This window comes from Sinocyclocheilus rhinocerous, unplaced genomic scaffold (assembly GCF_001515625.1).
Source record: "Sinocyclocheilus rhinocerous isolate Xijiao unplaced genomic scaffold, SAMN03320098_v1.1 scaffold553, whole genome shotgun sequence".
NCBI classification, from domain to species: domain Eukaryota; kingdom Metazoa; phylum Chordata; class Actinopteri; order Cypriniformes; family Cyprinidae; genus Sinocyclocheilus; species Sinocyclocheilus rhinocerous.
This window is the reverse complement of record NW_015627255.1, coordinates 801,606-828,345: the sequence shown is the minus strand read 5'-3', so window position 1 is coordinate 828,345 and position 26,740 is coordinate 801,606. Positions and strand designations below refer to the sequence as shown.

Genomic DNA, 26,740 nt, shown 5'->3' with positions numbered 1-26,740 from the left:
TCGAACGACTATCAAAATGGAATCCAACTCTAAATTGGAGAATAGTTTTAAAGGTAAGGTCAGACTTCCTAAGAGTATTCCCAAAACTGATAATGTTAGCATTCCCATAATTGATTATTTTAAAAAGAGTTTTAAACGTTTGCTTTGCATGCAAACATGCTCTATAGCGCTATCCACGGCAGACTGTCAATAGTCACATAAGCGCAGTTCAGCCACATTCAGTAAAGTGCTGCTAGTAATTAAGTCATTTAGCATTGTTGAAAAGTGTGCCATAATGCTATCGTGAAATTAAAACTCCTTGTTATTAACTGCGTAAACATGCCAAATGTCGTCTTTCAAGTGAAACCCTATCCACTGGATCTACCTGTGCGGCATTATAGCGAGTTGAGCAAAGGATATGACGAATACCTGTCCAGTGTCAAGTCAGGTGGTGCCGTGCCTATCACCCTTCCTCATGGAGAGAAAGTCAGAACAAACACACTTGCATTCAATAGTGAATTAGTTATATTGTCTCAAAAACTAATTGCCTACCTAGCCAGCATCTATGATGACAAAAAAAAAAATGCTGTGTGGGTATGCAGCTCACTCATTTGAGACAAATTCCTCATTTCAGTTCCTCAAAGAGTGATATTTGTGATAAAAGGTGGAAGTAACTTGTGAGAACACTGGCCGGCTTGCGTTTCTGAGAGATGGTGATTTATCACATTTCATTCTTGCTCTCCACACACCTGAAGATGAAACCCAAGGTCGTGCGCATGCTGCATTTTTCATTTCACTACCTGTTTTGTGTCATTCCTTTTCATTTTGGATAATATATAGCCTATTCTTTTAGTGGTTGCAGTGTACTTGCTAGGCAAATGGTGGCCTGTTGGTGATGTTTTGAAGACATCGAACAAATCAAGACGTGGACTTGTGTTAGTGAGTGACACATTGTCTGGCAAACTTCACTTGATTTTGTCAACGTTTTGACCAGAAATGTTATAATGTTAACATTGTCACCATTTCCTAAAGGCTCTGATGGTTTTATCATCCCAGGTGTAGTCAGTGATGGAGAGAGTTGTGCTATTCCTGCTTAGTCAAGTTATATCTGGAATTCTGGAAAGGCCTCTCGGAGAAGACCTATATTTTTCTGTCTATTCCATGTGGGAACATGGCAAAATTCTCTGGCAAAATGGAGAAGCAGTAGGGTTTTACACCGTCAAAAAAAAGGGTTTTTGGGGAGGGGGGGCTATTCTATCATGCTTTTCTATCATATATTTACCACTATAAACATTTTTTTTTTTTTTCATAGGCAGCCTGTGTGACAGCTGCACTGGCCAGAGTTATCAGCTCCCTGTGCTGGAGTGTTTGTTCGCTCTCACTGGAGAAGGACTGGACTCGCTTTACGGATGCTGGCGGATTTCTGCTCGTCTCAGCCCTCTGAGGCGATTCTGGGAATTAGCTTTCCTATGTCTCCTGGCATGTATGGAGGCATGTATACAGTAACGTCCGAAGGTTTTGGGTTGGGAAACATAGCATAATCATATTAAAACAATTGTTTTTACCCAGATAACACACGTACAGTACGTCTGCAAGATGTCTGTTAAAGATTGCTTCATCTGGAAAGCATCTGCTGTGTACAAACATCTGATAGACGTGTCTAAGATGGCAGTTTTACATACATTCTTAAACATAAACATCTTAAAGACATTTTCTAAACGTCTATTATTTGACATCTGATAGGAAACGTCCTATAGACGTATTGCAGATGAGCAAACGTCTTGCAGATGTAAATGCAGATGTCAAATAGACGTCTCCGTGATGTACATGTGCTATCCAGGTATGGTTGATTGATTATTTGTTGATCATTTTGTAATATCTTTTCACTTTTTTTTTAGCTGTGTTATTTACATGTAAAGGATAAAAATATAAAATGCTCAACTTTAAAAATTAAAACTTATTTACACTACTGTTCAAAAGTTTGGGGTCGATAAGATTTTTGAAAGAAGTCTCATCCTCACCAAAGCTGCATTTATTTGATCAGAAATACAGCAAAAACATTAATATTGCATGTAAAGTATAATTTATATTAAAGTAATTTATCCCTGTGATGGGAAAGCTACCTTTTCAGCAGCCATTAATCCAGTCTTCAGTGTCACATGATCTTTCAGAAATCATTATATGCTGATTTAGTGCTCAAGAAACATTTTTTATTCTCCACGTTGAAAACCGTTGTGCTTCTAAATATTTTGTGGATACTTTGATGAATAAAAAGTTCAAAAGAAATTTAAAATAGAAATCTATTGTAACGTTTTTAATAGATGTCTTTACTTTCACTATTGATCAATTAATTGCATCCTTGTTTAATTTCTTTTTAAAAATCCTACTGACCCCAAATGTTTAAATGGTAGTGTATCTCATGAATGAATACTAGAGGTCAGTCAAACCAAAGACAAGAGTTTGGCTGTAGATTATCATAAAAATATGGGGGTGGGTCATTTTGTCTTGGGCGGATGTACCGAGTAACCAGTTTGGTTCCCCAGCCAAATGTGAGCACCAGATATGACCAAGCTTACACAACTTGTTTAAATAATTGTTTACAGTTTGCAAGAAGTTTCTCAAGATCCACGAAGAAGAAAGAGACCGTCTCTATGAGGTGGAAGCACCGGGTGGATGGGCTCAGAGACACAATGTGTGGTTAAATATCCAGCTGCGGGACTTTCCAAAGCACTGTAAGAAGCTTTGTTGATGTAAAACAGCAGATATTGACATTGATTGGGTAATGAGACACTTGACTCATAGCATGTGAGAAAGAGCTCCGATTCTAAATACTTATTGGGTTTGTGTTTTATGGTGCTATATATACAGACTTTGTGGCTGTTATTGCAATGCTCAGGACAGTTTATATTTGAAGTGGTGCTTTTTACAGGTGGAAACTCAGAGCAGAGTCCACAATGCTCATATAGTCACGAAAGAAGTGAAGCTAATTTAGAGGAAGAGGTATGACATTATCTTGCGTTTATTTAAACTTATCTAGAGACCGTTTACTGACTGTTACCGTAAGCTTGTCTCAGCTGTCCACAGAGGCTATAATACAAAATACAAAAGGCTATTTAATAAAATGATCAAATTAATCATATATTTTTTGTATTCTTACTCATTTCTACAGGGGATTCTGCTACAATGTGAATCATCAGTCAGTCTCAAAGACACATCAAGCTCAGGAAAGAAGCGACCTGCGGATCAGACCAACACAGGGACTAACCTTAAAAAAGCCAGGACTTAACATTCATTTATGAAATGTGTCAAGAAATATCTCAGATAGGCAATGTACTTTCAAGCCATAACAGAGAGCCTAAATATTCAAGATGGAACTCTGTATGCCCATGTGTTAAAGCATGTAGATCTGGCACGTGCACACATAGACATCAAAGGGGGCTTGAGCACCTGTCCTTTTTCTTCCTAGAGAGAAAGTGCCCCTTTTTCTGGGGAGTTTTTTTTTTTTTTTTTAATAAACGAAAATATATGTGCGTGTGTGTGCGTTTCTGTTTGCGCACAGCTGTCCCTGCCAAACAAATAAAAAATCAAAATATCAGGGCGGGTCAGGAAATGTTGAGACTGTCGAGTGTCGAGTTCCGATGCTTTTCTCCCTCCGCACCACAGCAGTGTAGCGCACATTTGATCAGCTGCACATCACATCACAGACATGCAGAGAGCCGCAGAAGTGAAGCCCTCCCTCTCTTTCCAGTTGTGTTTGTCTTGGTGTGGAGGTGAGTGGTGATGGACAACAGACTAAGCTACCTGTGCCTCGAATTTACAGCTACTTATCCCATCCATGACTCATGAGAGCTACCAAGTTAGCTAAAGTTTAGTTAAGGCAATAGGAAGTCTAGTAGGTTAGACCAGTGCAGGTTCTTTCGCTGCATGATTCAGTTTATTAAAATGCATTTAGAATGATTACAAAATGCAACATATGGAGGCAGAAATGTATATATTTATATAATTTCATATAGTTAATCCGTATCACGCGAAGACTGACGTTTTTTCCTCCAAAAAGCAACATGAGAAATGTGATATTGATTTTATACAGCAGTTCAATAAACAAGAATTTAATATTAAGACACTTACGTTTTAGACACAATATTGACTGTCTTTGCTCTATTTCGCCAACAAATATAATTTCAATTTGCGTCGCTGAGCAACATGACACTGTTTTGTTCCTGATTGAATTACCCCTTTAAATGATTCGGTTCAGTCGCAATGACTCATTAACATTGACTTTCATGCCGCCTACTGGCAGTTTTAATTTCAGATTTAAAGTATCTTTTCATGATTTTAACACTACTAAAGATCATATATGGTCCCAATCTGTCTAGTGTTAAAAGTACACCGTTCGTAGTGTTGAATTTTTAGTGTTAATATAGCACCTTACAGTGTAGAAAAATTACACTCCGAGTGTAAAGTGTTACACTTGCTATTGTTGTTTAAATTTTACACTATGTGGTATTTAACACCCCTGGTGTTGTTTTAATCTTTTAAGTTTTATTAATAAAGTATACTTTTCAGTGCAAACCAAAAAATGCTATTGTAAACTTTGCAAGGATCGTTTTTACTGGCCACGCATGAACAAAGACGTGGAACAGTATGTGAAGGAATGTGGACGATGTATCGCTAGGAAGACTTTACCTCAAAGATCTGCTTACTTGAATCACATCACGAGCAGTGGCCCACTCGATCTGGTCTGCATCGATTTCCTGTCTATTGAGCCTGACTTGAAGGGAATCTCCAACGTTCTGGTCGTCACAGATCATTTCACCCGCTATGCTCAGGCATATGCTTCCAAAGACCAGAAAGCGTTAACAGTGGCCAAGATCCTTGTTGAGTTGTTACCTATTGGAGATAGAGTGAGGATGTACTTACCTGATGAGAGGATGGATGTCCAGCGTCCAGTGGTAACCAGGGCAAGAGCTGTGGAGAGAACACAAAGAGAGCAATCAGCACAAGATCGTTGTGATTCAATAGATCACTCTGATAGTGATGACAGTAGTGAGTGTGAGTATGTTCCAGTTTCACAAGGGAGACCTGTCAGGCAGATGCACACCCCCACATTAAACACAGAGAATGTACAAGTCCATAAAAGCCATGAAAGGGTTCCTAATCAACTGGAAGTGATAGGAGATCTATCTGAGTGTGAAGCAGAAAGCATCTCTCTGCCAACCCCTGATCGAAATGAGGATCTGGAATCAGAAGAGGGAGACAGGCAATTCATGAATGCCCCTAAAGAAGCAGAAACTGAAAGAGTTGACTTTCATCCAAGGAGAGAAGTAAAACCAGTGAAAAAAATGAGTTCTGATGAACTGGGGCAATCTACGGACAGACCCTTACCCCTGGTATATAGGGGTATGGTGGTGCAAGTTGAAGATTTCCCAAGAAAAAAGAATGTTTGCCAAACATTGTGGTGCCACCCTATGGCTCAGTGTCCCCAATATATATATAGTTTGAGTGCAAATCAAACATCTAGAGCCATAATACTGAGGTAGTGGGCTAGTCTCATGGGGACATGAGTCATTAAGCAGGGGGAGAGTGTAACCCAGTGCGGGTTATTATTAAGCACATTAATACCTTTTCCCATGTAATGTGATATTTATAAGGTTTTATGAGTCAGATAGTATTCTAACAGTCTGTGTGCTCAGTTGATGCACTCAGGTACTGTCCCTTTAAGAGTTACGGTGAACTATAAAGTTTGTTTGTGATGCACTTGCTCAAAACGTGTTGTGACCCAGCAAGTTTAACGTTCCTTCTTTCGTGATTTGTTATTTTTTTTACTTATTCCCGCCCCTGTGAATATAGAGGAAATTCTGATTGGACAAAGGGTTCGATGGGGAAGGGAGGGGAGAAACCTAGAGAGAGAGGAGCCATAACCTCTGAAGAAGGGGGGAAAAAATATATTTTAGGTGTAATAAGTGTTGTGTAGGCTTTCCTTCAATTTTGTGGGTGTTTTATACTCTGTACAAGAGTTAACTTAAGATTTATTTATTTTATTTTTTTCCTCCGAGCCTGCTTTTAAAGACAGCACGAAGCTTCGTTAATTGTTATTACGGAGAGTGGAAAAAAAAACCTCAGCCGTCTAACTGGTTATTGACTGCCTATTATCATCTAAATTGAGTTTATTTAGAGGACGAGATTGAGTTGGCCACATTCTAAATCCTCACTGTCATCGTGGGAGAGAATCGCGCCGCCATTCTGCCGACTGCCGGGGAGAACCGAGAAACTCTGGACGAGGCAGCACACGAAATCCTCGCTGTCACCGGGGAGCTGTCGTCGTGGGTGAGACTCGCGCCGCCATCCTGCTGACTGCCTGAGAGACTACAGGATGATCTGCCGCTTCCAAGGAGAGGATCACGGATTTCAGCTGCCTTAAAAAGGCCACATAGCGGCCAATATTCTCTAATCTTGCCCACATTTTATTGATTAGCTATATAAAGAATATGCAGCTAGACTAGATAAATTCTCTCTCTCTCTTTAAAAAAATAAAAAATAAATAAATATGATATGCTTTATGGGTTTATCTTTACTACAATAAAGTGTCACATTGGGCTGTTTTTTATTGTGTTTAATTGTTAACAATTCAGTTAACAAATGGAAAAAATAAACAGATCACGTAACAATAAACAATATTTCCTTCAAAACAACAACAAACAGCAAAAAGTGAGCACACATTCAAAGTTTTAGTTGCCTTTTTGTTACATGAGGTAGGCAAATATTTAATATAGATATATATCTGCTTGAAAGAGAAAAATTGGGGGGATAACTTTCATAATCTTGCATTTGTGAATAAAATATTTTGCAAGCAAAATAATTAGGTTGCAAAGAAAGTAAACCTTTTCATATTGCTTCTCAAAAGTAAAAAATCCAAACAAAACATCTTTAAAGTAAAGATCAAATGTAATGTATGAAGTTTACAATGAACTGACACATGTCTTGCCAAAGTTTTCTTGTATGGACACAATGCCAAAAAAGTTGCAAGACAGTTTCTGGTTGAGAGTCACAGAAAGTACAGTTCACATCTAGGCCTATACTTAATTTGAATTTTGACACAGTAAATGTTTTAACAGGACAGAACTGATGAATAAGCTTAAAATAAATCTCTAATCTTATTTACCAATAGATACTTGTTAGGAAGAGTCCAGACCTTTTTCCACTAATATGTTCCATTCTGAAACAGCATGAGGAATGGAAACAATCATTAAGAAAAAGAAAGCGAATATTTCTGTTATTTTTCAATATAGATGTAATACATATTCTGCCTACATATAGGCTACGTGTCAACCGGTCTGGGAGAGGCATTTCAGAACTTGTCAAAACACAATTATAGCCCTTAAATAACACAATGACACCATTCGGGATAGCACCAAATTCAATGGCAAACTGTTTTGGAGAAACAGGAAAATTATAGTGAGAGAGAAATGTTTGATAAGTAGCCTAAACAAGTGACCATCCTGATTAAATAATTGGCTCGATTGAAATCATTAAACCAGTTTTCAAAAAATAGGGACTTATGTTTATAGCAGATATTCTTATTATTCCAAATGAAGAAATTAGTTGAAGAAAAATTGTGTTTGAAAAAATCATAGACCTAACAGTGCTTGTTTGTGGAAATGAGAGAGAGCAACGGATCTTCTCAATACTGTAGTTAGGCTACTTAACAATAGAAAATTCAAACCTCCCAACTGAGAAAGGACATATTCTCGTATAATATTATATATATATAATATAATAACATTGGGGACTCTGTGCTCTGTTTGGAAGCTGAAATAAGAAAGGCACAAGTAAACAAGGAAGTGTTAGTAGGAGTATTTTTCGATGTTGAAAAAGCATACGACATGATGTGGAAAGAGGGACTTTTAATAAAATTAGAAAGAATGGAAATAAAAGGAAGAATGTATAATTGGATCAAGAATTTCTTGTTTAAAAGAACTATACAAGTTAGAGAGGGTTCTACATTTTCTCAGATATATCCAGTACAGAATGGAACACCACAAGGAAGTGTTAGTAGTCCTGTTCTGTTTAATCTAATGATTAATGACATTTTTACACAGATAGACATGGGGATAGGAAGGTCCTTGTATGCAGATGATGGTGCGCTGAGGAAAAGAGGGCGCAATGTGGGGCATGTGGAGAAGTGTATGCAGAATGCTGTTAAAAAAGTAGAGAACTGGGCTAATGAATGGGGTTTCTGTTTCTCTGTAGCAAAAACTAAGGTGATCTGTTTTACAAAAAGGAAAATCAATCCAATTATGAATATTAAAATGTATGGACAAAAATTGGAGCAGGTGTCAGTAATTAGATTTCTGGGAATGTGGATGGATTCAAAACTGGATTTTAGAATTCATATTCAGACAGGAAAGAAGACGTTTTAATGTCAAGAATGCGTATTGGACATTGTTCGTTAAATCAGTGTCTTTATAGAATGGGGAAGCATGAAACTGGAAATTGTGACAAATGTGGTCATGCAGAATCAGTAGAACATGTACTTATAGAGTGTGATGCATATGAAGGAGCAAGATTTCAACTAATTCAAGCCTTAGGATCATTCGGAATAAATGATTTGTCACTTCAGGTTCTGTTAGGAAATGGCCCAAAGCAATCAAGAATATTTCATGAATTAATTATTTTCTTAAAAGAAACAAGACTGATAAATAGAATTTAGGATACAGTTGGAGGAAAAAAAAGCAGGAATAAAAGGGGTTTTGTATTTTTGTAATTTTAATTAAATATATATATATTTATTTTTTATTTTCCGGCTATAGTTCTCAAACTTCCAATCATTATGCGCTCCACACTCCTATCCAGTAGGTGGCGGGAATGCACCATTTAAGTTGATTTGGCAACCGCCATTAACACCAGAAGAAGAAGAAGAAGAAGTACGCAACATTCATGATGACGTAACCAGGAAGTAGCAGAGCTTTCGACGAAATCCAAATCATCGGCAGAAGATGAGTCGCATTTATGACAACGCTGCGTTACTAAACAAACCTGTCCACAATGAGAAATTGTCCTCCACATGGGATCCATTAGTTCACCAGAGGTAATGCTTTGAAGTGTATGCCTGATTTTTGCACAAGTCGACATCGAATGCACAGCCTGGTTTACTTCTCCCTTATACAAGGATAACGATAAATGCCGTAGTCACTTAAGTTACAGGTAATATTGTAAAAACACAATAAATTAAGTAAATTAATACGTAATCTGCTTCACAACGTGAAGCGTTCTGTATATTTCGTCAAGTTTCTATATGTGGCAGCGGTGGTTAAAAAGTTACCATAGTTTTATAATAGCAAGAATGACTGTAACTATGGCGTTCTGTCGGAAATTATGGCTACCATTGTACTTTTTTTGTAGCTATTATTTTCTCCTTTGCTCTCGCATCGTGTTTTATTTATAATTTTTTACTTTCCAGTGGTCATGGTGTCATTTTAGAGGGGGCGGTCGTGGATATGTCACGCCATGTCATAACAGATGTGAACAACAGAAAGGTAGAGTACTTAAAACTCTTCCTCGATTAATAAACTCAAGTTGTTAGTGGAATCATGGCCATTCACTAATCTACACTACCGTTCAAAAGTTTGGGGTCAGTAAATTTACACTGTTAAAAAAAACCGATTTTAAATATTAGATAAATATAAAAATTATTATTAGAATGATTTCTGAAGCATCATGTGGCACTGAAGACTGGAGTAATGGCTACTGAAAAATCAGCTTTGCCGTTACAGGAATAAATTACTTTTTAAAATCTAGTACAATAGAAAACAGTTTTTATTGTAATAATGTTTTACAGTATTACTGTTTTTGCTGTATTTTGCTGTAGCATAAAATATATATTTTTTTAAATTGTACCAAACCCAATATTACTTTATTTTTATAAAAAGACAAATATCTTCATTAATAATGTTTCCCATGACACTTGGTGATTCAACAATTGTTTTATTGTTGATATTTTTATATATAATATAACATAAGTTTGGTATATCCTTTTTATTAAAATCTTAATTTGTGTCAATTTCAGGAGCGCTACAATGTATTGTACATCAAACCAAGCAGAATACATCGCAGAAAATATGATTCAAAAGGAAATGAGATTGAACCTAACTTCAGTGATACCAGGAAGGTCAACACAGGATACCTGATGTCATCCTTCAGTGAGTAACCATAAAGTGCATTTATTTAAACTGTAAATCCATTTGGTTTTGATATGGCAAGTTTTTTTTTTTTTATTGTGCTTTTTAATGGCAACCTGTTCTAACAGCATTCAGTTAATAATAACAACTTGAATAAACTTTTATAAGTAAATGTATGATTTGGTAAATGCTGATTTTATCAAAAATGTCTTGAAGTATTGAAGCAGACTATTACATGCATGCTGTATTGGTTTGTGTGTCTCAACCTTGCAGAAGTGGAGGCTAAGGGTGAAACAGATTGTCTAAATGAGCGCCAACTGAGTGACATTGTGAATAAGGACCAGCTGGTTAAGGTAACAGCAAAACATTGTCCTAGTCAGGCCTTTGCATTCTGGATCTCAGAAGCAGAGATGGACAGAACAGAGCTCGAGCCAGGCCGAGAAATCCGTCTTAAAACAAAAGGAGATGGGCCCTTTATTTGTAAGTACAATTCTGAAAATAGTATATACTTCTGGATAAATCAAGATGGCTACATGTGCTGTTCTGTCTGTCTAGTTTCCTTCGCCAAACTGGACGGTGGTACTGTGACGAAGTGCAATTTTGCAGGAGATGAGAACGCTGGAGCATCATGGACAGAGAAAATAATGACTAACAAAGCGGATCAGGAAAATAAAGGGAAGAGTGGCGGTCAGGGTGAGGGAGCAGACGATGAAGAATGGGTAAGATTCTCTGCTCAGTTGAAGAAGTTTTCTGTTTTGCTCTGACCACATAAAGAATTGGTTTTGGAAATGGGTTTATCATGAACAGATGTGTAATTTTTTTTTACCATTTCCTATTATTCTATCATCAAGAGGTTTAAGATGAAGTGAAACTTAACACAGCGATCCAGTGAAGGATTTGTTGGAGTTTCATTGTGCAAACTTGTAACATCTGTTTTATGTTGTGTGGGATCTTGTTTTCAGGATGACTGAATGACACCCTTGAGCTTCACAGTGCATCACAGTGCCTTATCTGTCCTCCAAATGTATATTTACGCCACAAAACAAGACCTCACAGTCAGTATTCATATGTTATCACATGAAAATATCATAAACAGCAAAAGTGCCATTTTAAAATAAAAACTTTTATGTATTTTAATTTGCTTTTAAGTATTTTATGTGTGTATTAAAGATATATCCTTAAAGTGATAGTTCACCCAAAAATGAAAGTTCTGTCATTAATTACTCACCTTCATGTCGTTCCAAACCCGTGAGACCTTTGTAAGAATTTTTGATGAAATCCGAGAGCTTTCTGACCCTGCATAGACCGCAACAAAACTATCACGTTCAAGGCCCAGAAAGTTAATAAGGACATCGTTAAAATAGTCCATGTGTGCATTCCTCTGATTCTCGTAGCTTCATAAAATTAAGGTTGAACCACTGATGTCACATGGACTATTTGAACGATGTCCTTATTAACTTTCTGGGCCTTGAACGTGATAGTTTTGTTGCTGTCTATGGGAGGGTCAGAAAGCTCTCGGATTTCATCAAAAATATCTTAATTTGTGTTCCGAAGTGAACGAAGGTCTTGCGGGTTTGGAATGACATGAGGGACATGAGTAATTAATGACATAATTTTCATTTTTGGGTGAACTATCCTATTTAAGATCATCAAGCACTGTAAATTGAAAACAGTTCTACAATATCATATTAGAGATGCAACAATATTAAAATTATAGCCGATAGCCAATTAGTGGCATTATTTTAAAACACTAAAAACTAAAATCAATAGTATTAAATGCTACAATTGAATTTAGGCATCACAACATTATAATGTACAGTATAAAAATTTATATTTCTTTTGAGATTTGCTAAAGATTACATTTAAATTATTATTATTTTTAATGAGAGCAAAGGTTATCTAAAAGGTTAGGTAAAACTAAGAGGAAATGAGCATGTACAATTAAATATCTAATATAGACAAGAAATGCCCGATATATCTGATATGTTGTGCACCTCTTCTCATAACATCATAGGTCTATTGGAGTATGAATGCACCCAAAAAAAAGAAAAGAATGCACTTTATTTAAAGATTTACATGTTTGACTCCAATAAAAATATTAAGTCTCATAAAAACACATCACATCCTTTGTCATTTTGTCTTCAATCAATCAATCACAGTGATCAAAATGATAGCTGTGGTTTTATAAAATGTAATATTTCAAAATATTAGCTTTCATCATTTTTATATGTATTTTAATTAGGTTATACAAATAAAAAGAATGACATACAGTGCTTTTTAAATGTGCTTAGATGTGATTTCATCACTGTAAACAATACTGAGTCAGTAATATCAACTAAATTATAGTAAAGGCAATATATTAAGCTGTCCTAAACATTCATTCTTGGCCTTTTCTCTAGTATACACAATAGATTTGGCAGTAACTACTCAACATAGCATAGGGAATGTGTTACGTAGCCATTTGAAAATTGCACATTCTTTGTTCTTCTATTCTAAAAATTGAATAATTCTCCAGTGAAAGTCATCTTTTGTTCAACACCATCTCAGAACCACAGAAGGGGGTTGCCTTTATTGTGGAATGCCTTTACATCTGTTTTTGATTGTATTGGCTCCACTGCGTATACTCTGATTGTGCATGGCCTACAAAAACTAAAAGATCCTACAGCTCTCCCATGAACCATTCCTTAACAGTCTGCTTGTTTTCTTTCACCCACTTAATATTGGCCTCTGTCCTTTCAATGACCTGCTCCAAAGTTCGAGCTGCGAGGCCCTGATCATCCTCTTCCTGCTCCCTCTGAAGCTGCTTCAGCTGTGTAGAGACAATTTGGAATATTTCAATGGTGGAAACACAATTACAGATTGAGACATTGTCCACTATTACACTTTACCATCCCTCTACAATAACTAAAAGAATGAGAGAGTAACACAATTTTGGACAACAGCACCTCTTCAAGTTCAATGTCCGTGGAGAACCTTTTGTCACAGCATCTAACAGACTGCCTAAGGATATGGCACCCGCTCCATACCTGTCCAAAGGAGATGATCGTTAATCATATGCCCATATATTTATGGTTTCCAGGTAACTGTGTGATAAAACCTTTAAGATGAATGTCATTCATTTATAGCTGAAGGCAGCCTTTGGACCCTGAATTCTTTTATGTATCGTCGGTGATATAACTTCCTGATTGCTGTAATTATTCCTGCATGAGTTTACAAGATTTACATTCCATAATTCATCATTGGTTTCAAGTCAAAGACAACTGAACATCCTCGTGTTTGCTGAATGAGTATTTTGCACAAGAACTTAAGGGTGATGTCATTTGCCTCTCTAGTTTCCATTCACTGAATTTAAATAAATGTTAAAATCATAACTTACTCTTGGGTGATGTAGGACCAATGGGCACGGACAAAATCCCAAGCGAGAGGCTGGCCAGCGACGTTTTTGGCAATGTAGTTTATGGTAGAGACCAAATCCATCTTTCTTATCTTTGAAGGGTCAAGAGTGTACTGAAGATATCTGTGGTATTACAAACGTCAGTAGTCAGTATGAAGTAAACAAAATGAGCCGTTGAGATGGTATAAAGCTCAGATCTCTGCGCTGACCTGTTTAGCAGCCAGATTTCTTTGGTACATGATAAGGCGTATCTTCGTTTGTCTTTCTCTGCAGTGACTGTGGCTCTTTGGTATTCTTTCCAAGCAAATTCCCAATCATACTCATCACCGGAAACTATTGCACTGCAGTAGATTGCTCTCCTCAAATTCGGTTGAATGCTAAATGTAAGTCAATATAATTGATATATGTATGCATCTTGTAGAACTGTAATTGACAATAATTTCATTTCATCTTAAAGGCGCAACTCACTTATCTGTGCCGTTTCTATAATCTTTGAATAGTCTTTTAGCCATTTCTATGCACTCAGGAAGGCCATTGCTGCAGGCTACTGAAATAGCATTTACCTGGTTATACCTGAGGGAAAAAATAAATGATTGCTAGATGTCCAACAAAATATACATAAAGCAAGACCCAAATGTTGCTTGCTGGTCAGTGTGTTTCTCAGGAATGGTTCCATTTAATGTGTACTCCTCAAAGTGCTTATATAGTTGTGTGATTTGCTTGCGTAGGTATTTCTAGACATAGAATTGTACAGTTAATGGTGGTGAGCATCACAATTTTCACCGTGTTATGCATATATTCAAGAAACTATTTCCTCATGCTCACCATTATCGGACCATAGACCTCAGAGCGATCAAACATAAGGATTAAATGATCCAGGTTTTTCAGTGCTGACTCCCATGGAATATACTCAGTATCATTTATCAGGTGCTTGGTTAGACTTAGTGCAATAGTGACGATGAGCCCTATATAGAAATAATCAGTTAAAATGCAGCAACAAATCAAAGGGAGCCAAATAATTCTTCACAACATTGGTCAATTGAAAAAAATGTTCCTTGCAATATTAAAAGCGCCATCAATTAGTTGCCCTCGGTTGATGAGGGGAATGACCTAAAGATAGATTAATAACATTTTAACATAACTGATTTAAGCCACTTTTGATCACATCAGTATGCTGTGGCTCGGATTTTGAATATTTTCAGTAAATGACCAAACCTGCTTCATGCAGTACGTGAACACAGCATGCCCGGCTCCACACGGGGCCAGGGTGGCCCCACACCAAATAACAACCGAGAACCGACTGCAAAATTGGTGCGACATTTAATTTAACTATAGATATTGAGGGAAATTGTGCTTTTTGGCCACTTGGTATCAAAAATCCGCTTGTTATTTAGAAACTAGAAAGTATTAGAACGTGACAGTTCTTTTTCGTTCTTCTCCACTTACGGAGAGGTCACAATACTCTTATCGTTCCACTGACTTCCATTCATACACACGCGAATGCAGAAGAGCGCAAACACAAGCTTGTGCGAAAAAGTTTCGCATTTCGCTGCGTTCCAAAATTTAAACCTGCGAATTCTAATCACTTGAAGCCATGTGACCAATAGAATATTGGTAGCTGAATTAAAATAACATATTTCCAAGAAAAAAATATCGTCTTATATTCGGGACAATACGGTACATTTAAAACTGCAGTGTTGCAGGAAAGTGGAGAAAATTGTGTGGTATTATATTTTGGATTTATTATTATGATGTTACGTGTTGAATTTATGTTTTAAAATGACGCGGGAGAGCGTTGACATCATATCGTGACAGTGGCAGGATACTAATAACAAATCTTTCTTGAAAGATACTTACATGATGATGTTTTTCAAGTTGCATACGAAGCTTATTCCAGTTTTATTCATCATAGTTGACACGGAAAAAGCCAGTGCAGTTGACGTTTGCGAGAAGCCACTCTCATCTTTGTCTTGAATTACAAAGTGTGGCCTTCGGACTATTAGGAAGAATTCAGGAATGAGCAGCAGGGTTAATCACAACAAACAGCGACTGCAGATTTATGCCTGTTGTTTTGCCAAGTTTTATTTTTATAATTTGAAATGATGCTTTAATGTTTATCTGTTCCTTACCTGGACCCTTTACTCTCAGTAACTCGTTTTTCACTGTGAAATCAGTAGCCTTAATGCATCTGATGTGAACTTGCCATGGAATACTGTTAGGAAGAAAATGAACAATATTTGAATGAATCAGTAAAAATCAGTTTGGCTAAGGAAGCTAGGCTACTTATAATGGTACAATAGTATGGCTTTTTTAGTTTGATTGTAGTTTAAATTCAATGCTATGTACCATGTTTCATAAAGGATTCAGTAAATATGATATTATTGTATGCTAATGATAACAGCGATTTGATTCTTGAAACTCACTTATGGCCTCCTGTTTGCTTTAGTAAAAACTGTTCTTGAGAAGTCTCCCTTGTCTGGGTAATAATGGTGATTACTGGATACCCCACTTGCTCAATCCATGTGCTCATGAAGGCTTCCACATCTTCTTTTGTCTCCTGATCATTGTGGGAAGTATTTGTCATTATCTTCTCATATCATTTCAACTTGAAGATATATAGGTCCTTAATTTACCTCTTGCAAGCAGTTCCAAAGATCTTTGTACACAGTGTTGTTGTACTGGAACTTGTAAAGATACATCTACAATACATACAAGTAGCAATTATGCAGTCAGTCCTGACCATACCTTAAAGTCTTCATAAATACATAAAATATTATAATACATAAAAGCATAAATTATGTTATGGAAGCCATATTATACCATGAAAGGTCCTAGTTATAAAAAAAATAAATACAATGTTTAAATAATTAATATGGTTTTATAATATTTAAAATATGTATACATAATATAGTTGAGTTGGGGATTAAAATGAGCTACTTCAATATTATTAAAAAATATGAATTATTATATCTACATTTTCCCCCATTTCGACTTACCTTGATTCCTCGGTCCTCGGTCATGAATGTGGCCAGCATTCTCAACACAGCAGCACCCTAAAGAATGTACAGAGCTTGAAGGTTTCTTATAATCATAAAGGATCGCTTTGTAAAATATATTATTGTGCAATATTGTATTGTAACAATTTTTTGTAAATGAAGCTTATCAACATCAGAAATGCATTGATGCCAACCTTTCTGTAGGTGATATCATCAAAAAGGTCTATGATCTCAGAGAAAGTTTGAATATAATTTTCCTGCAAGCTGAGAGGATGGGAAGAGTTTAAGGAATCCACTTGAAAGGCGGTCTGGACTTCTCTGAGAACAATCACATCTCTCTGAAAACACAAATGCATCATATCATCAGAGGAGGTTGAGGGATGCAGAGTTTTAATTTAATGAACTTATGGCCAATGTAGCTGTCAACAAATGAAAAAGAAAGAAAGAATTAACCATGGGTTTATTGATAAATCATTGTTCTAAAATAAACAAAAACATACTAAGTCCCAGCCAAGTTTCCAAACCACTGAAATCAAGCACAGGTATGAAATGTAAAGATGATTTAGTTAAAGACTCATCATTTAGGCGTTCTTAGCCACAAGTTCTAGTGGATGATCTAATGTTCTGTTCTGTAGACTTGCAGCAAAGAAAATGCTAATAATAAAACACAATGAACTATCATGCTATATGAAAATAAACAGGCTAATCAAAATGTGAAAAAAGAACATGCTTCCTATATATTTGCCTACCATTTTATTATTTACATGGTCAGTTAAAATGGTACATTATGGTAATATCATGCTTTGTTTTGTTATATTATACATTATGATATTAAATAAATGGATATGTTTACCTGATGTGCTAATTCATGAGAGATCATAGTGGCCACCCTCTCTTGATCAAATGTCGATGCAGTTTCTTTATCATATAGCAGACCTGACTCCTGATATGAAATGAAACCCCAGTTTTCCATTGCTCCAGCACTGATGTCTGGCAAAGCAGTCTGGTCTGTAATAAAACAAATTCAGCACGTGATCTTGTGAACCTTGAGTTTGTATATCTCATTTTAGTTTGTTCAATTTAGGACAGTTCACACAAAAATGAAAATTCTGTCATTTGCTGACCTTCATGTTGTTCCAAACCTTTTTTTTCATTTGTGAAACACAAAAGAAGATATTTTGAAGAATGCGTTTGTCCATACAATGAAAATCAGAGGGCTCCCAAACAACCTTGGACCCCATTTAACTTACAGTGTATGGATGCAAAAACACTTTTTAAAAATGTATTCCCTAAAAAAATTAAGTCATACATGTTTGGAACAATTTGAGGGTAAATAAATTATTTATTTTTATGGCTGAACTATAATTTTAATAAGTGTCAAACTTCATCCACACGTATTAATGCATGCAATCAAAATAATCCACATAGAAATAGTGAGTGGGGTTCCTTTCCATTGACACCTATTTTTTTTAGTGGGTATTTAAATCCAAATATATTCTGATAGTAAATCATAATCTTCTCTGTTACTTCAATTGCGTAGTCAGCATGGCCAGCATTAATAGCATCACTCCGAGCATGTATCTTGGAAATACATATAATTTGTGAAATGTTAATAAATAAATAAATAAATAATAAGCAGACACTCAAGTGCCTTAAATTAAAAATAAAAGAAACGTACATTTATGTTGGTACCGGAAGATTTTGATTTATACGTAAAATCAGATACAGTGAAAGCCAACAGATAAGTTGACATTATGGGGGTCTCCGCAAATGTAGTCACAATCCATTCTTCTCCATCTATTTCTGTCGTATCTGCCTCTAATGATAAAACAAAAATAGAAGTTATACTGAACAATATTACCTTGATTTTTTTTTAAGTTTAAGTCCTTTGCAAATAAGCAACAGTCTGTTTGTTGCTTTGATATTTATTGTTATCTGTATTAGAGACAGGAGGACTAAATATCTATATGAAATCATCTTTCAGTACAGTGAAATTCTGACATGGTCAAGTCTAATATTAACTAGTACGGATCCTAACCTCTTATTTCATTGGATAGGGCAACAGTGCCAGGTCTGTGGATAATAGTAATATGAAACAGCCTTCAGCGCGGGCTCATCAAAGCACGGAAACACTTTCCTGGCATCTGGGGGTTGCAGCAGACTGGTGGCAAGGAATCTGTTTGTGGAGACATTTTTATGCAAAACAGTAAATAAAAATTAACAACAGTAATTATGTTCGAATTTTCTGGATTTGTGTTATTTGTCATAAAAAATGTGTGATATCCACTTGTAAAAACAACAGTGACCAAACCAAATACATGGAAATATATGAGGTGTTTCTTCGGTTGATATAATTAGACATGCACATTCTGTCAGTGAAGTTCCTCTGTGTGTTTTAACTGAACTGAAAACATATTTGAAAAGCAACATTTGAAAGACAAAAATATAAATTATATATATATATATATATATGTGTGTGTGTGTATATATATATTATTATTATTTTTATCTTCTCTGTTTACCAGCTCACATAAAACCCAGCCAAGTTGTCAAGAAGTTCCCCTTCGAATTTGGTGAAAATATCATAGTAGGTCCCATTTCCAGACATTGTTTCCTTGAGTTGGATTTTGAGGAAATTACTTTCATTTTGATGAATTTTATATCCTCTCACTGATAATTTCTCATTTGAATCAGATTTTGTCACTTCCACAGTCATCACATTTAGGTTGTGAACATGAAGAAAGATGCTCTTGGAGTCTGTCATACACTTTACTCTTACAGTTGAGTTCCCCGTGAAAACTAATGATTGGTTTGTATAGTTGTTAGTTACCGCTGCGTAAAGGTACGGTTGGAGGAAGACTTTGTAGCTCTCAGGAATCAAATTGTCAGGAATTCTGAGAGTCGGTTGAAGTCCTGTTGGAATAACCAGAGGTTTAGTTGGAGTCGGTGGACTCACTGGAGGGTATTTATCTATTTGAATTTTGTACATCACAGCCATCAACACTAAACCACAAACAGAAGAAACCGTGAGGACCCCAATGCCGACAGCCAAGGCTTTAGACATGCCAGTTCCTTTGGCCATTTCTAATCCTTCTGAGAAACCTCCAAGAATGAATTAAGCTAGGAGAACTTGCTGTATGTTTTTAAACTCTGTACCCTCTCGCAGATCTTGACAATATATGTGTTGATAAAGGCGTCAAGAACCTATACCACGCCTAGAAGAGTGCATTTCAAGATTACACATTAACTAGCATGGATGAGCCAGAAACAAACAAAACGATGGTACTTCACATGTATTGTGTCCCATCACACTTTGCCCCACATCTGGAGCAAATGGCTGCAATATAACAAAGAGTGAAAAATTTAAGGGGGTCTGAATACTTTCCGTACCCACTGTATAATATCTATTATGTAGTTCAAGGTCAGAAAACAAAAACAAAAGAGAGTTTTGTTGCTGAGAAAATTGATGCATCAGATGTTAAAGTACATTTTTTTTAATCACCGGAACCAACTAATAAACCCATGCTGATCTTCTTGAGTCCATCTTATGTTCTGCCAGAGACCTTCAGACCTCAGTGATGAGACATCCAGCTGTTTGGGACCTTGGCAGAGGTGCTGCCCGGAAGCTTTTCCAGAGTTCTCTGATGACTCAAAAAAGAAAAAAAAGGTGACTAATTTCTGAGCCTTTTGTACTACTATATCAGTATGTCTTTGAGTGAAACTTCTAGTGTGTTTTCTTAAGGGTTAGGGGAGGGGACTCTTGTGCTAATTTTTTTTAACCTGACCCCACCTTCCAGTTTTATTCTCAAAGTTTTTTTTGGGGGGGGGGGGGCTCTTATAAAAATTATCAAATGTCCTGTGGAATCTACTTTTTAGAATGAGATAGATAGATAGATAGATAAAAACTTAACTATACTCTTTAGCAAATCTCAAAATTAACATTCATTTTTCATACTGTGAATAATTGTCATGCCTAAATTCACTTGTAGCACCTTAAATGATTAATTTCATTGATTTTAGTACACTATTATTAAGTAGACAAAATATTATAGAAAAATATTAGCCATTTATAATAATAATAGATAGACTATTAAAACTTTCACCCTTTAAATTCAGAATATAAAGAGACTTTCCTTTCAAATGTACATGATGTTGGAAATCAAACCTGCCTCTTTGAAACTGAAATTGACTAAATAACATTTTAGAATTATCTTGAAATGAACTTACAAAAATAACATTTATATATTAACATTGATGGGAAGGAACCCGAAAGCGACAGTGGACCATTTTGTAGCACAAAATTTTGAATAAAAAAATTTACATTTTTTAAAAACAAGCAAAACAACACACATATTATTTAGTAAAATCATATTAATTTATTGTAGCGGTTTCAATTCCAGCCAGTACACAGAATTCATTTATCAGTGCAGACTGCTGTTTTTAGGGGTGGCAAGAAAGAAACACAACAGCTAGAAAAGAAAAGGGTATGGTGCCATCCTGTGGACGAGCATGAGATACTGCATACAAATCAAATTTTCATCCATTGGGTTGTTTACAAGGAAATGCAACTGCAAATCAAAAAAAAAACTATTATTAATAAAAAACCTTCTGTGCACATGAAATAAATTATATGATTGGTCTATTGGTTTTTAAGGCTAAAGGCAATATTTTTATTTCATAAAATAAAAGAAAAAACTCAGATCACAAACGTCACTGAAGGCAGACTGTCTTAAAGGTTTATATTACATAAATGCTTGGCATGAATGCTAAGCATCTGATCTCAGTCAATCTATGCTTATTTATTGGTCAGCTGATACCTCATAATGTCAAGAATGTATTATCAGTTCAAGTTTTACTCTCATTACTTCTGTAGAAAGCCCTAAACTCAATAACTCTCCTTTTAATTATATTATATAAGACATTTGCATCAAATATGGATAAACATGAAGATGCAACACAATACATATTTTCACTCATGTGAAAATACTTAAAATACCCAATTCTAGGCTTGATAAAAATTTAAATCCTTCTATTTTAATTCCAGTTTATGAAAGAAAATTTTAAATTAAATTGCCGGAAGAGAAAAAAGTTGTCTGTATTGTCTCAAATATAGATTATCAGGAATGTCATAACTTTTGGTCACGGAAAGCTGAAAACACTGAAATAAAATCTAGTTAAAGACAAAAATACACACAAAATAAAGGCAAAAAGCCCTCTATTTTTTGATGATTCCTACTGAAACACAAAAGGACTGAAATGTTTTAAGGAATTAAAGTTCTTGTCAAAGTGATCCACACTCCACTGCCACAATCTGCTTTATCCTCCTCTTTGCACAATAGAACAATTTTCCTGAATTCACCTGAGCTCCTAAAAAATGCACACACTTCAACCTGGAACATAAACCTTCATAGCACAACACAAGCCGAAACTCCTAAGCATAATTGTATAGTTAAGAATCTGGACATATATTTTTAACTAGAGAGGATCAGCAGAAGTGTGTTATCGGATTATATTTTTGGTCCTTTTAATTTTTCTACATGGTTTTCTTCAGGATGTGGCTGTGTCCCTTTAGGCCATTATGTGTGGCCTGTAATTGTTTAAGTCTCGACTTCACCAAAGCCAGCTGTCTAAATGCTGAAGACAGTAGCAAGACTGCTGGAGGATTGACGTCAGCTCTCTGTAACTTTGCTCTTTCCAGCTGGGAAGGAGTCTTTCATTGTTAAGGGCCTGAAGTTTGGGTGTCCCTTCACGTAAGACCTGATACAAGCAGGGCCATCGGCTCTGTATCCTTAGCCGAGTCCGGCGGTCCAGAGTAATGCCCCGAACGATTTTTTTCGCCCGCAGCTCTCGTAGCGCTGGGAGGTTGAGGCAGGAGAAGACCAGACCTCGACTGGGTGACACATCAAGGAACTCGAGCGAAAGGGATTCAAGGGTGTACGAGATGCCTAGATTTCGCAGTGGAACAAGAACATGGAGCGTGAGGGATTTTAGATTAGGCAGCGATTTCGCCAGCATCTGTAAAGTGTTCGGACTGACCCCTTTGAAGACCCAAAAGTACTTCAATTCTAAGATACGGAGGTGTTGAAACTGAGTGATCAGCGCAACTGATGTTTCGGACCAGTCGAAGTGCAGGCGCATTTTGGTAACCCTGGGACAGCTGTGGACAAGCCTGGCTAGGAGAATGTGAAAGTTATTAACCTGGTCCATCTTGGTAATATTGTCTTGATGAGAACTAGAACTGGTGTGGACACGAAGGTCAAGAGGTTCCAGCAGTGTAAATGTCCAGTTCAAGTCTAAATGACTGAGATCCCGGCAATGCACATTCTCTAGAAGGTGTGACAGGAGCTCTCCCCATTTATTGCACTGGTCCCCTAGATCAAAACTGGCCTTCAGAGTGAGCAAACTAGCCCCACGGGATATAAGATGATGTACATCTTTTGTTCTAAAGTTCGCTCAGTGGAACAATTTAAGTCAAACTATCGTGATGGTCTGACTGAGCTCCTAATTTAAAAAAAAAAAGCGTTTTAATTAGAGAGAATTAATCAGCACTTTAGAGCAAACTAAGCGGCTAAACTGTGCTGAGAATCCCTGTGAGAGACTGCTGTTGTTCTCGGCGAATGACGTCATCAGTGTGCGTGCTGCAGCCTCTGGTGTTTATGGCTGATCCGGGAACAGCTCTGTGGATGTTCTCCTGCTGGTAGTTAAAACAGGATTCAGACTGAAAAAACTGATCCAAGGACAGACTCAACATGCTTTTCGATTTCTGCTGTCATTAGTTCCGCATCTAGCGGCAGTGGTATCTTTTTGTCACATTTCTACATGTATTTAACGAATATTTCACGCTGATCGATATTATTAATGATATCTAAAACATATCTAAAACGTATTCTACAGCGTGTATCTGGTAACGTAGCTATACATCACACAGACTGGTGATGGGAAGTCGGAATCATTTCGGAGAATCGGTTCTTTCGAACAGTTCGATTCAATGAACTCGTTTAAAACGCAGTTTTAACTGTTCTTTTACGTCATCCCGTTGTACCTGCGTGCTATGAACGTTACGGTAAAGCCACATGTAGGCACATGCCTGTTTAATATGTTTTTTAATGAATCTGATCCAAATAGTCTATTTGTGTGTAACCTTAACACTTTTCACTTTTGATATTATCAATGTTCTGATGTAGGCCTATGCATGCATAAACTGTGTTTGTTTATTTAAATGTGTATTTGTTGACTTTGTCTAGTTGTTTTTCTTTATTGTTCTGCAGTGTTGATATTTTTAAGTAAAGATTATGTTAAAAAAGGTCATGCCTGAAAGAGACTTTTCAGTGCTCCACTCTCAAAACGTTATGAATCACACAACAACAGACTTGTGGCACAATATATTTTCAATACTACTAAACAAAAAGTTAGTTGTGAGTATCTGCATAAAACACAGATAATTGGAATATATATATATATATATATATATATAATTTACATACTTCAGGAAAGTTTTCAATACAAAACAAATAATGAGAGACAGTTTGCAATACAATTATTATAGCTGATTAGGGTACCATTTCTCTACGTGCACACGACTTACAAAAATACATTGTTTTTCACTGTTCCATATACCTGCAGATGTTATTTACATTAGAAGTTGCTAGAAGAAAAGTTAAAAGCAGAAAAGTGTACATTTGTGAGAGGCGGTGGGATGCTGTTGCTGCTCCACGGAAACACAAGCGCACTGAGCCGCAAGTGCACATTTAAAGGGGTACAACAACAACGCTGTCTTTGTATACATCTGAGTTTGTCGAGGCGTTTATAGCGCTTGATCAACATCCAGCCACATTTTCTTTGTGCGACGGTATTATATGGACAGTTTGGGGGGTAGAAAGAAGAAGCGAGCGTCAAATTAGCGCCGTTAATTCAAACATTTTGGGTCTATTTCTTTCTGAGGCGGCTCGGTTATCCTGTCGTCTCTGTTGATCTGGAAACGGCCGCCATCTTGAATTTTAATGTAATATTTTCTGACAAATGTTGGCAATATGACATTTTTGGATTGCATTGGACTCTGGTGATGGATAAACCTTAACGCGGGAGAGAATAAAGTGAGTATTTATAGTACTGCATGGATATGCTAACCGAGATCCCTCCTGCTCAGGGCTTTTCCGGGTGTCGCCTAGCAATCTCGCAGTTAGCTGCACGTTAGGCCTAGTGTGATACTCATTTTATTTTCGGTTAATGTCAATATCTTTAAAGAAAAAAAAAATTATGGGGTACAATCATGCTCTTATATGTATTATTACAGTGCTGGAATATCCGTCAGGAACTCCGTTTTAGATATCTTTGCTCTGCCGGTTCGGCAAGTCTCATTGTTTTGTTAGGTCGATGCTAACCTAGTTAGCGTTCATCGAATGTTTACTTTAACTGCTAATTTAGACCGTTAGCCCCACATTAAGCGACCTAGCTCGTTGCAGTAACACTTTAAAGTCATTGTATTATCTCACCATTGCATTTAGGTTTAGTAAAGCAGTAATTTGGGGCATAGACTTAAATGTGGTTTGTGTTGGGATTTAAATACACCGTCGCTTACATGGGAGTGTTTTAGCTACTGTGGATAGGTCTGCCAATATAAGTTATCAAACATAATTTATGCGTAAGATTAATTTTATGAAATATTGGTCGATGTGGCATTATTTTCAAGACAATCTCGATTGTGAATTCAAGGTTTGTAGTTTAATTGAAGGCAGCTTTTGTTATTTCCAATAGCATCCAGGGGGTGACGCTCTATACTCAAGAATATTTGAAAAGTAATCAACGTCTCGAAACACTTTTTTTTCTCATTCACTGCATGCTAATCATGAATTCAGCCACTAATATGCTTGTTGAAATTGTGTTCGAATTACGAATATTGATCAAATACATTTATACGTTGATAAGCAGAATATAATAATGATTTAATATTTTATGTAGGTGAAGTAACATCAGAAGAAACAAGTGAAGTTTGATTTGGAGTATCCTGGTAGATAAGACGACCGATCAGGCTTCAGCCCAGTGGTTTCTGCTGTCTCCTTGTTGAATGGTTTCTCAGAAGCACACAGAAGCTCAATGCGCCTTCTCCAGACCGCCAGCTGGTATGAAGTAGATGGGAGAATCCAAGAACATGGTGCTGAATGGCAGGAGACATGGCAGCAAGTTCTCCAGTAATCAGCCCGTAAGCAAGTCCAGGCTGCAAAACACACAGGGAGCCCATCTTCGTCAAAGCAAGGGCTCCCCGAGTGGTAGAAGATGCAGTCGACGTAAGTTCCTCGCAAAACCATCAGTATATTTGTTTTTCCAACCTCTTCAACTATTAATACAGCATCTTGGTCCTGTTCTCAATGGTTATTCATGCTGAATCCTCTAACAGGTTGTGGTGGGGTGCCCCCGGAGGCAGAAAGGCGCCATGCCCCCTCATCTGGAATGACTGCCAAGGAGCTGTGTGAATATGATGATCTGAGCACCAGTTTGATCCTGGATCCTTACCTTGGCTTCCAGACCCACAAGATGAACACCAGGTTTGTGTTTCTAGTTTGGTGAATTCAAATTCTCAGTGTCTGCAGTCAGGAAGCTTGTCTTTCATGTTAACGTGATGCTCCTTTTTAGGTTTCGACCAATTAAAGGTCGGCAAGGGGAGCTGAGAGAAGTGATCGAGCTTTTTAAGAAGCATGACAACCTGGAAAAAGCTTTTCAGGCTTTGACTGCTGGCGACTGGACGAGACATCACTTTCTCAACAAGACCAAGTCCCAGGAAAAGCCCTTCAAAGCGCATGTAAATCATACATATTCAAAGATCTCCCCACATTTTTTTTTATCTCATGTCCTGGCATGTCTATATTAATGTGTAAACAATTTTAATTGATAAATATGAAATGCTTAGCATTACATATTAAATTAAATATAAAAAAATTTAAAGCTTGTTTAATATTTATTTATAGAATGAATATTAAAATGTAATAGTAATATTTGTTTGTTGGCTTCAGATATTTAAATATTAATATTAAATATCATATTTTATATTTAAATATTAATATTGCTTATTTAATGATGAAATTACTATTTAAAATTTTACTATTTGTATATGTGACACGTGCTGGCAAAATGAGTCAGAATGGGCACGGGCTAATTTTGAGCTACAGGCACAAAAAAAAAAAAAAAAGTGAAAAATG

General features: G+C 36.5%; 3 protein-coding genes and 2 pseudogenes across 3 annotated transcripts in view; 3 read left to right on the top strand and 2 right to left on the bottom strand.

Moving 5' to 3' along the window:
- Positions 1–3,265, top strand: LOC107726391 (protein FAM169B-like; annotated as a pseudogene).
- Positions 3,266–8,904: 5,639 nt separating this feature from the next.
- Positions 8,905–11,391, top strand: LOC107726400 (arpin-like). The gene is made up of 6 exons (XM_016535960.1): positions 8,905–9,067; positions 9,440–9,515; positions 10,046–10,178; positions 10,431–10,637; positions 10,713–10,876; positions 11,120–11,391. The coding sequence occupies exons 1-6, from the start codon at positions 8,976–8,978 to the stop codon at positions 11,126–11,128; spliced, it is 681 nt and encodes a 226-aa protein (XP_016391446.1). The 5' UTR covers positions 8,905–8,975; the 3' UTR covers positions 11,129–11,391.
- A 1,203-nt stretch (positions 11,392–12,594) lies between these two features.
- LOC107726452 (aminopeptidase N-like) lies at positions 12,595–19,629 on the bottom strand (annotated as a pseudogene).
- A 1,307-nt stretch (positions 19,630–20,936) lies between these two features.
- LOC107726447 (uncharacterized) lies at positions 20,937–23,298 on the bottom strand. The gene is made up of 2 exons (XM_016536027.1): positions 23,147–23,298; positions 20,937–22,989 (listed from the first exon to the last, which is right to left on the bottom strand). The coding sequence occupies exons 1-2, from the start codon at positions 23,296–23,298 to the stop codon at positions 22,158–22,160; spliced, it is 984 nt and encodes a 327-aa protein (XP_016391513.1). The 3' UTR covers positions 20,937–22,157.
- Positions 23,299–24,231: 933 nt separating this feature from the next.
- LOC107726382 (histone-lysine N-methyltransferase KMT5B-like) overlaps positions 24,232–26,740 on the top strand; it is a 7,412-nt gene continuing 4,903 nt past the window's right edge. Inside the window, exons 1-4 of the mRNA XM_016535941.1 lie at positions 24,232–24,640; positions 25,506–25,831; positions 25,942–26,089; positions 26,178–26,343. Of these exons, the coding sequence (XP_016391427.1) occupies positions 25,678–25,831; positions 25,942–26,089; positions 26,178–26,343 (468 nt within the window). The 5' untranslated portion in view covers positions 24,232–24,640; positions 25,506–25,677. The remainder of the gene's footprint in view (positions 24,641–25,505; positions 25,832–25,941; positions 26,090–26,177; positions 26,344–26,740) is intronic.